Source organism: Juglans regia, chromosome 12 (genome assembly GCF_001411555.2).
Source record: "Juglans regia cultivar Chandler chromosome 12, Walnut 2.0, whole genome shotgun sequence".
In the NCBI taxonomy this organism is placed as follows: domain Eukaryota; kingdom Viridiplantae; phylum Streptophyta; class Magnoliopsida; order Fagales; family Juglandaceae; genus Juglans; species Juglans regia.
The window spans coordinates 30,914,076-30,924,573 of record NC_049912.1 but is presented as its reverse complement, the minus strand read 5'-3'; the positions used below and the strand labels follow the sequence as shown (position 1 = coordinate 30,924,573).

The window sequence follows — 10,498 nt, the reverse complement described above, 5'->3', positions numbered from 1 at the left end:
GCCGACCCTTTGAAAAGGCAAATTAATTGACTGATATGGTGACTGGTGTACAACTACGACCTTGAGCAAAAAATCACAGAATTCCACCACTTGACTCTACATCTACGAACCAGACTTGACCATGTCAGCTCTCTTTTCCTTTCACACACTTGCGGGGTCCCATTTCGACATCCACAACCAATACTCATGTTTCCGTTTCTCAAAGGATTATACACCCCACAGAAGCACTTGCCAATCGCAAACAAGTCCGACCGAGTTGGGCATTACACGAAACCAATACGTATTCAAAAGCCCAGAACATTGTCCCCTGAGCAATCCAGTAGGGCGGCAGACAAGATGCATGTGTATAGTAATACGTACAAATGGAAGTGGGGGTTTATTGGAACTATATAGACAGATAGACAGAGACCGGGGGGGACAAGGAACAAGAAGCACAAGTTGAGGTTCGATATTGGAAGTGGAGGAGAGAGGCCCTGGTGTTATCTACTCACTTCCCTTCTCTAGTTTTGTTCATTCTCATAGGCTTCATTCTGAGGTCTCTTCAACTCTGCCTCACTCTCTTCAGCCTGAAAGACTCAGAGCTGAAATTCTTCCAGCTTCTGTTCCTGGGTCTCAAATGGCGAGTTGGGTCTTAACAGAATGTGGCCTAAAGCCTCTCCCTAGAATCTTTCCTCGACTCCGACATGGACTGGCATCAAACAGTTCCTTTCCTTCCGAGGTGAGGCCTTTGCCAATCTTCAAAAGCTATCGTCTTGTTTCTTCTTTGGGAGTATCAAGTGGGTTTAGAGGAAACAGTTGGGCACTAAATGTGAGTGCTCCACTAAGGGTCACATCTGTGGGAGAGGGAGATGAAAATAGAGAGAGAGATAGTGGGGTTAATGGGCTTGAAGATGAAGGTGAATTCGACCCCGGTTCACCTCCTCCTTTTCGATTGGCTGATATCCGAGCGGCCATTCCAAAGCATTGTTGGGTTAAAGACCCTTGGAGATCTATGAGCTATGTTGTGAGGGATGTGGTGGTGGTCTTTGGGTTGGCGGCTGTTGCGGCTTACTTTAACCATTGGGCTGTCTGGCCTCTCTACTGGATTGCTCAGGGGACAATGTTCTGGGCTCTCTTTGTTCTTGGCCATGACTGGTAAATCAAACACTGTCCTTCTATTAAGTTTAGAAATAATTTATCGTGATTTACTTGTCTCTATATAGAACTCAAATGCCTTCTGGTTTATTTGCTTCCGATAATGTTAGTTGTGTTTGGCTTCAAACTCTATCTTGTTCAAGAATCAAGGATTCCTATTAGTTTCTTCTTGTACTTCAGTGGCGATTTGAATCCAATTTGAATCTTTTTTCCTTAATGCGAGTTGTGTTAATTTGGCAGTGGTCATGGGAGCTTCTCTAATAATCCTAATCTCAATAATGTTGTGGGCCATCTCCTTCATTCTTCAATCCTTGTTCCCTACCATGGATGGTTAGTTCCTGAAAACCTTTGTCAATCCATAAATGATTCTGTTGTCCTGTTTTACTTGTATCTTTGTAAAATGAATTAATTCTCTTGTTTGCAAAGGTATTAGCATCATGATATGACTCGTAATCATTGTGCTTGCACTTGTTATGTCTACTGCAGGAGAATTAGCCACCGGACTCATCATCAAAACCATGGACACGTTGAGAATGATGAATCGTGGCATCCCGTAAGTTTACATGTTTATGGCTCCCTCTCTCTCTCTCTGAGGGAATGAATATGGTCTATCTGGTTTCAATCCTGTACTTTCTGATATACTTTAATATTTGTATAAACAGTTGTCCGAGAAAATTTACAAGAATTTGGATAATGTCACCCGAACCTTGAGGTTCACCTTTCCTTTTCCAATGCTTGCTTATCCTTTCTATTTGGTAAGCCTTTTACTTTTTAATTGATTATACCTGCTAATGTATTTATAATTTAGGCTTGTTTTATCGGAAATAAAATTCCAGGTTCTGATTTTCTATGGTATCTTGTTATAGTGGGGTCGAAGTCCTGGAAAGAAGGGCTCTCATTTTCACCCAAACAGCGACTTGTTTGTCCCAAATGAAAGAAAAGATGTTATCACCTCAACTGCTTGTTGGACTGCAATGGCTGCTCTGCTTGGGTATTTATCCTTTGCTATGGGTCCTCTCCAAATGCTTAAACTCTATTTCATTCCCTACTGGGTAGGTTCAGTTCTTTCATCCTTGAATTACTTTTGCCATGAGAAAGAACGTACTTTACTAAATTCGCATTGAAATGCAGATATTTGTAATGTGGCTAGATCTAGTGACTTATTTGCATCACCATGGCCACGAGGAGAAACTTCCTTGGTATCGTGGAAAGGTATTGCACTGAATTTCCCATGCGTTTGTTTTCCCATTGCTTATAAACTATTTTCATGTAAATCTTGGTGGGTGCACCCAAAAGATACCATAGAATCCCTCTGCTTGTTCTGAGAGAGGTTTCCTGTTCTGCTGAGGGTCTCCTTTGAAATCACAAATAAATCACTATACCGAAGACAAGGACCATAACTATTTGGTCAAATTTTGTAGGTTAACTTACAAAGCAGGTTAGTGCTTTGTCATTTTATTTATATAATAGCCTATTGTTTGGTTGTGTGTTCGTCAAACAGGAATGGAGTTATCTGAGGGGAGGACTCACAACTCTTGATCGGGATTATGGAATAATCAATAACATCCACCATGATATTGGGACCCATGTCATACATCACCTATTCCCTCAAATCCCGCATTACCACTTAGTAGAAGCAGTAAGTGTTGCTTGCAGCTGAGCTAGTCTTAATGCAAAATTCAACATAAAATTGTTCTAATTGCCATAAATTTTACCATATAGACTGAGGCGGCTAAGCCTGTGCTCAGGAAGTACCGCCGAGAACCGAAGAAGTCTGGTCCTCTCCCATTTCATTTAGTGGGAACCCTTATAAGGAGCATGAAACAAGATCACTATGTGAGCGAAACTGGAGATGTTGTATACTATCAAACAGACCCCCAACTATATGGACCCGAGGCATCAAAGGCATCAAAATGAACAACTGAAGATGGATTTTTTATTTGTTTTTTTTTTCACTTCTGACATATTATCTGTCTTTGTATCAATACCTCTCTGGCCTATTTGTTAAATCATCTCTGTATTAGCCGTAGTGGAATAATGAAGCCTATCACATTGTACATGGACATAAATGTCTCAGTATAATAAAACTAATTTTCTGAAAAAAGAAAATAGCAATGCAGATGTTTCCTGAGAATCGTCTCCTGAGCTCTCTGTCTCTGTCTCTGTCTCTGTCTCTGTCTCTGTCTCTCTCTCTCTCTCTCTCTCTCATATCAACATGCCGCGAAATGCAAAGTGACATATTTGTAGATGGCTTCATATATATTGTCCTGGTTAGAGCTGGGCACAAGATGCCATGGACTTAAAACTCAAAATTCACAGCTTCTACCATTGGTCAAATATGAGTTCTGGTACGTATATAGCTACCAAGAATCAGTACTGATTCTATGAGATTTGGGTTTTGGTTTCAAGTAATATTGAGAAATAAAAGAGCGTCAATTAAAATCTATGGCCCCCCATGTTATTCTGTGATGGATCAGGCTAATTTTCTAATTTACCCAGTACTCGCCCAAGTAAATTAGCATCCACTTTTTCAATTAACTTTGACAATTAAACAATTTCAAAACCAACAATTCGATAATAATTAAATTGAGTTCAAAATCACTCTCTAATTCTATAGACTATGGCCCTATTTCACATACTAAATAGATATGTACTACGTACGTACTGTGGTTCCTAAACATCAAGACTAATAGAACGTACGTTACTGTACGTATAAACTCTAGCTCCTAAACAATACTAATAACATAAATAACTAATTAAATTACATATATTACAAGCTACCAATGTTCAATTAATTGGTCCTAATTAATTGGTAATTAGGACCAAATTAATTATTCCTGGTTATATCGGCAATAGCCCGATACGCTGCTTCTGTAAGATGTAATGAACAAAGAAAATATATTTAGATGCATCTGGGCATGTTGGGGCAAGTTGATTGGATAATGGACCCACCTCCGCAAGCCCTGTCCCACAGCATGCTTCAAGTGTCACATTGAAACCTTCACAAAAACACAAAAAAATTAATTAATCCCAAGATCAGCCGTTATGTTACACAAATGCTAATATTTTAAAAAAACTCTTTGTGATCTGAAAAAGGGGAAAAAAACTTGAAAGAATACCATACTTGTTTGGGTTTTGAATCATGTCCATGATGGGACTGTAAATATCGGCATATACGATCCTGGAACCTTGGAGTTTAGATTGCCAACTTGATGTAATGGCCTCTAGCTGTTTATTATAAGCCTGAGAGTTTATGTTCTGATTGTCGACACATGAGCGTTGGAGAAAGTTTGTGCTAATTGGTATTGGGCAGGTACGCAGCCAATTGGTGGAAGACCAGCCACTGCAATTGGTATTGTGCTAAAGATTCTGCATGACCTTTTAAAAAAATAGTTTTCTTTTTTAAATTTCAATTTTAATATCAAACCACCATCTTAAAAAAACATAGTACCTTAAAATTAAAATTATAATAGTTTAGAACGTCGTACTTACCTCAATAAAACCGTACATGGAAGTGAGTAGTCAAGTGCCCCTGTAGGTATATCGTAATAGTTATCATTGCTTCCAATACTGATTAAAAACAAAGCGTTTTCGACAATCCTGCAAACCTCTTCTCGTCCAACAACACCCTCCATTCTTTGTAATGCTTCGTAAAAGTTATTCAACTGAGTTGGAAGATCCAAATTAGTACTGTCTGCGGGTCCAAACCCGAACTGGCCGATGCAAAGTTAACGCCAGAAAAGCAAGTCGGTGTCGGTCACTGAATCGTCCAAGTAAGCCAGCAAGAGTTCCTTGATGCCCAAGGAAGAAATCAAAAAGTCTGTCACTAATTTTTCCTTCTCAAAACCTTCTAGTGGGGACTCGGTCGGGGAAGTCTATGCCAAAAGGCGGGTGGTCACTGCGAAATAACGTTTTGATGTGGTTGTTGTTGCCTGGATCAATGGTTGAATCCCCAGAGGCGAAGATCACTGAAACATTAATTAATTTCATTTGTTTGGTTAACCTCACAAGTTGGGTAAAACAACTTCGTTTTCAATTAGGATTGATGGTATGATCTCTTACAACTTAGGTTGTGTTTGAATAGTGAGGTATTCTTATCTAATATATAAAAATTTCAAACCGCGTGAAACTCAATTAATTAGAGTTTTTCACGGATAATTAAAACATACTTAAAAAAAAAAAAGTGATGTAAAAAGTATGAAATTCTTCAATTTCAAAATAATTTTATAAATTATCATTCATAATTAAAAATCAATTTCAAACTTTTCGTTATCTCAACATATTCATTGATCGGCAACAGCTTCATTTATTTGTTTGGCCTCAAAAGTAGTACGACAATTGAAATATGTCTTATACAAATTAGTTTCGACAATTTTTTTATTTTTTTAAGAGAGAGAGAGAGAGAGAGAGAGGATAAGATCCGTAGTTTCATTGATGACTTTGGGCAATTGAAGTATGCAACATTGCTATCGTGAATCTTGAATCGAGATTTGGGTTGGGGAAGAAAAAACCCCACGAGTCCCCAAATATTCTTGAAAGAAAAATATGCAGATAATAGTCAAAATACCATTTTATTGCTACATTCGCAAATCCAAAGGATCGTAAACTAATTTTATTCAAAAAGAGGTGGGAATTGGCTACGTTACATCAGGTCCAGAATCTTATACCCTTAAAATAGACAAATTTTAAAGATTCAAACATAAAATAAAGACAGATTCATGCCACTTCGACATCATCTCCGCAATTCAAGTCCTGAATAATTTTGTGATTATGAATCAATAGTGTACAGAATTTACGGCACTCATAAAGGAAGATATCCGCGATTGGTCTTTCTGAATGCCATCTGAAGCACAAATTCCACTACTAACATCAATCCCTCGAGGTTGGAGAGTATAAAGAGCTTCACAGACATTCTCAGGGTTGATCCCACCAGCCAAGAGCCACCCGTGTTTACTTCTAATCATTGGTAGCTTGAACTGAGCCCAATTGAAACCTCTACCACTTCAGAAATTTGTCACAATCAAGCAAACCAAAACGGGTTTATATTATATTCTTGAACAGAAATAAAGACATAAAACGACATTTGCCTATTTTAACTTGCAGAGAAGTAGACATGCTAAGCAAGTAGAGGGTCAGAACAGCGTACAAGGAATCTCTTTGGCCTGTAGGTGATTTTACTTATTCAATTTAACAAGTACATTTATGATTATACACCCCGGACAATTTTTTTTTGTTTTGTATTAAGTGAACTCTGACTGTCCCAACTTTAAGCATCAAAGCAGCCAGATCTCAAAACATGTAGTATATCTGTTAGCCAGTTACAGAACGGTCTCAAAAAAGGGGATTTATAAACTAGAATAAATTGTATGAGGTGATTCAATGTCTACACCTATATATGCCTCCATATGATAACTGGCGGTGTGGCACCAATCTATGAATCCACAAACAAACAAATGAAGCACAATAATCAAACCACCCGAAGAGAAAATATTTTGTACCTGCCACCCCTTGCACTATCCACAAGAATCCAATCAACTAGAGAGCATTCTTCATCAGAGATTTGGTTCAGAAGGTTTCCATCTTCATTTGCATGAAGAACATATATTACTCGTTTCTCTTGCAATATAACTGGAAAAGCTTCTCGAGAAGCATTTCCATGAAGCTGCGTCACCTCAAATCTTTACCATATTAACCAACTAATTGTACTATATCCAAGGTGATGGGGGGTCAGACAAATTTATACCTGCAAAAGCTCAAGGTTCGATGCATCAGCTGCCCTTAATATCGTGTCTACATCATCATCCACAAATACTCCAACAGGCTCTGCCCCATACTCCCTTGCAACTTTTGAAATCTCCTTGGCAACCGAAAGTGAAACAGAACGTTTAGAATTGGGCCAAATAATCATCCCAACAAAATCAGCACCAGCTTCGGCAACCATTGCAGCATCTTTAGCTGATGCAACCCCGCACATTTTAACCAAAGGCCTAGTCTTTTCATGTTCCTCGGGACTGGGGGAGACTTTTTCCGATTGGGCAAACTTGCAAGTAAATTTACTCTTTGGAGACGATCTGATTCTTGAAAAGTGTAGTATTCCCCTTTTTATTCCTGCAGGTACAGTAGCGAAATAAAAATAGATTCAACATTCATAAAGTCACCCATACCAACAAATACTCATCTTGTACACGCATTCAAGCAAACAGTAGGAGTGAGGTTAGATTCTGGTGCATTTTCAATCATACTGTAAGAAATGAATCCAAAACGAGAAAATAAAAGAGTACCAGTGATTTGCCTTCGGTGGAAGTTCACAACTTTCGGTTGAAAGTGGCTTCCAATAGCTAGCTCTGCAAACATAATACTCTCTAGATCAAATGTATCCCACCCGCCTCCATTAAGAGCATGAAAAACAAAATGATAGAACAGCTTGAAGGGTGAATTACTTCCTTCGGCCAAGAGCAATGCTTTGGGGAAAATATAATATATCGCAAGAGCTTTGCAAAAAACTAAATTCTCTCTTGAAAACTTCAGTGAAACATGGGGAATTCAAGTAACCGAAAGATATCATTTCAAAGCGATCTTTGTGAGGAAATCCACCGAGTAGTTTAAGTGCAATGCGACAAAGTATGCTTACGAACAAAGTAAACGCAGAGAGAGAGAGAGACCTGTGAGCATATTGTTTTGGGGGTGAAACCCAACTTGGTTTTCAGGAGATGCTGGTACGTCGCTCACAGGTTGAAGATGAAAGGAGCGAAAATCGTCGATCTTTGTCTCAATGTATCAAATTGCCCAACGTGCGTCCACGTAACGGCGTAGCCTAACCGGGAAAAGAAAACAGAACACCGTTCAATCTAGCGATCCCCAGGCCCGTGTTATATCGATTATGGGCTCCTTCGTCCTTCCTCGACCCAACCCAAAGGTCGGCCTGTACCAAAGCTATCCATATATCCTTACTCATCAAAGTGACTTTTTAACCCATGCCATTTGGATTACAAAAACTATACTTACAACCGGCTGGGGGAAACCCCACGTAACCGGACCCACATTTTATCAAAAAAAATTATTTTTTCCACTTCTCTCTCTTTGTTTCGTTCAGCTCCACAACTCTTCATTTTTATCTGTTCTTCAAAAAGCTTTTAAGTCGCATAAAACTAGCAAAAGAGGAGCAAAACTAACGAGGTAGAAATCTTCGAGACGACCCACGAAGCCGAAATCTTTCCACTCCCTTCAAAGCTAAAAGCTCTACCTCTCCCTTCGATCTTCTGCCTACCCCATTTCGTAAGCCGTTTCATTCCCATGGCAAGCCGCTAGCAGCGCTTCCTCTTCCCGCTGTTGCTCCAAGCCATAGCACCCCAACCATCCCCTGTTTTCCAAGAACAGAGCAAGTTGAATAGATACTAAACATTTTCCCTCATGTAGAAGCATCGGGCATCATGAGAGACTTCTGGTGCTCTTTATTTATATATAAAGAGAAAATCGAATGGAAAATTCATTTGAACCCAAAAGGGAGAAACATATATAGATTTACATTCTTAAAACATTTATATATAACAATTGTTCTATAACAATAGTTCTGAAAGGTTCAAAGTATTCCATCATGAATTCTCCTGCTATTACATTAGCTATTGATGGTTAGTTAGAGCCTGATCAAAATATACATATAAAGCAAAACATTTTGTAGTTGAAGTACTACGTGGTATAACGTGCAAGGCACCACATGCATTCTCGTAGGTTAGCATTATGAAAGGTTCAAAGTATTGGAGTGCTTCTCATATTGAAGCATCAGGCATAATGAGAGACTTCTGGTGCGTCATTTCATTTTTACCGTCGCACCTCTCATCCTCTCTCGGTGAGTGGTGAGTAGGGGTGGGCTCCGACTCCGACGGAGTCGGAGTTGTCATTTCCGACCTCCGACTCCGACCGGATTCGGAGCCAAAATTCCCCTCCGACTCCGACTCCGAATGTAGTCGGAGTCCGATTCCGATCGGAGGTCGGAGCTCCGACCTCCGATCGAATCTCCGACTGGAGTTCGGAGGGAGATCCGAACGGAGGTCGGAGCTCCGACTTCGAACTCAATTTCAGAATTTTTTTTTTATTATTATTTAAATTTTGTTGTTCAATTTCGTTTCAGATAGTGGGCAACATATATATATATTTTTTTAAAGTTAACCATCTACAAATATTTGGTTTATTCAAGAGTTTTCAATAATTTAAATATTCGTTCTGATTTTGTTACTGAATTTTGATTATATCTTTAATTTGTTTTATGTTCGCCTGAAATTTAGCATTAAAAGTGCTCATGACTCATGAGTTGAAAATTACACAAATTTAAAATTTTATAGAAAAGAATGATGGTACGAATTTGTATAATTCGATTAATTTCAGTTGGATAATAAATTATAAACTTTTGAGAGATGATGGATAAGTACTAATAGAAATTATAGAATAAAGAGTACTTATCCCACGTATTTGCTCGGGATATAAGTACATAAATATAACTATATAAATAGTTTAAAAAGTAAATAACATGTATGATGCAGCCATAAGTTATAACAGTCTCATTTATAACGTAATAACAATATGACTCAGTCTTGAAATATAATTACATAAAAATTAAACACGGGTTTCACTCAAACTCCAATGTTCCATTGGTCACGCCTGAAATGAAGATAGAAAGTAGCAATCAATAGATGAAAAAAAATTGATAATAAAAAATTATATACGGTAAAAGAATAATTTGATTCTTACCAAGAAATGAGGTTCTCTCAACTCCATCACAACTCTCAAGTAGCGTCCGTTCCAAACTCTCAATCATCGGTAATTATGTTAGGGTTCACAATTAGATCTATAAAATCATAAAAAGTAGAAGTTAGAAACATTAAAAATAATTAAATCATCATTTAAAAGCATATAAACTTACCCGATTCAAGCCTATAGCTCTCGGCATCAACGCCAACGGTATCTAGTCCAATGGGCGTTTCACTTATCCAATTCTGTGTGCAAACGAGGGCCTCCACGGTTGACGGTGACAATGAACTCCGATAAGCATCCAACACGCGACCTCCAGTGCTAAATGCCGACTCTGAGGCAACCGTAGTGACAGGAATGGCTAGCACATCTCGGGCCACACGGGAAAGGACTGGATACTTGGTGGAATTAACTTTCCACCAAGTTAATAACTGAAATACATCACTAGGTGCCTCGACAGCTTCCATAAAATATCGTTCAACCTCAGATGTACAATGCATAATATTCCTTGTTGACATGAGTTGATGATACTGCCGTATGACACGATTGCCTCTAACCCTTACAGATGGGTCAGTATCACCTGAGGGAACTGTCGATCCTGTCGGCCTCGAATGTGAGG

General features: G+C 38.7%; 2 protein-coding genes across 5 annotated transcripts; one reads left to right on the top strand and one right to left on the bottom strand.

Annotated features, from left to right (window-relative positions):
- The first annotated feature begins 201 nt into the window (after positions 1 to 201).
- On the top strand, positions 202 to 3,238 carry LOC109007160 (omega-3 fatty acid desaturase, chloroplastic-like). 2 transcript variants are annotated; one of them, XM_035683190.1, is made up of 8 exons: positions 202 to 1,134; positions 1,375 to 1,464; positions 1,621 to 1,687; positions 1,797 to 1,889; positions 2,001 to 2,186; positions 2,266 to 2,346; positions 2,636 to 2,773; positions 2,883 to 3,238. In XM_035683190.1, the coding sequence occupies exons 1-8, from the start codon at positions 617 to 619 to the stop codon at positions 3,057 to 3,059; spliced, it is 1,350 nt and encodes a 449-aa protein (XP_035539083.1). In that variant the 5' UTR covers positions 202 to 616; the 3' UTR covers positions 3,060 to 3,238. The 2 variants fall into 2 exon arrangements, with proteins under 2 accessions (XP_035539083.1, XP_018842268.1); XM_018986723.2 differs by having other exon boundaries at positions 205 to 1,134; positions 2,857 to 3,238.
- Positions 3,239 to 5,784: 2,546 nt separating this feature from the next.
- Positions 5,785 to 7,974, bottom strand: LOC109007161 (N-(5'-phosphoribosyl)anthranilate isomerase 1, chloroplastic-like). Of its 3 annotated transcripts, none has more exons than XM_035683191.1 (5): positions 7,797 to 7,973; positions 7,416 to 7,478; positions 6,878 to 7,242; positions 6,633 to 6,796; positions 5,785 to 6,129 (listed from the first exon to the last, which is right to left on the bottom strand). In XM_035683191.1, the coding sequence occupies exons 1-5, from the start codon at positions 7,804 to 7,806 to the stop codon at positions 5,910 to 5,912; spliced, it is 822 nt and encodes a 273-aa protein (XP_035539084.1). In that variant the 5' UTR covers positions 7,807 to 7,973; the 3' UTR covers positions 5,785 to 5,909. The 3 variants fall into 3 exon arrangements, with proteins under 3 accessions (XP_035539084.1, XP_018842269.1, XP_018842272.1); XM_018986724.2 differs by having other exon boundaries at positions 5,785 to 6,135; positions 7,797 to 7,970; XM_018986727.2 differs by having other exon boundaries at positions 5,979 to 6,110; positions 7,797 to 7,974.
- Between the last annotated feature and the right edge of the window lie 2,524 nt (positions 7,975 to 10,498).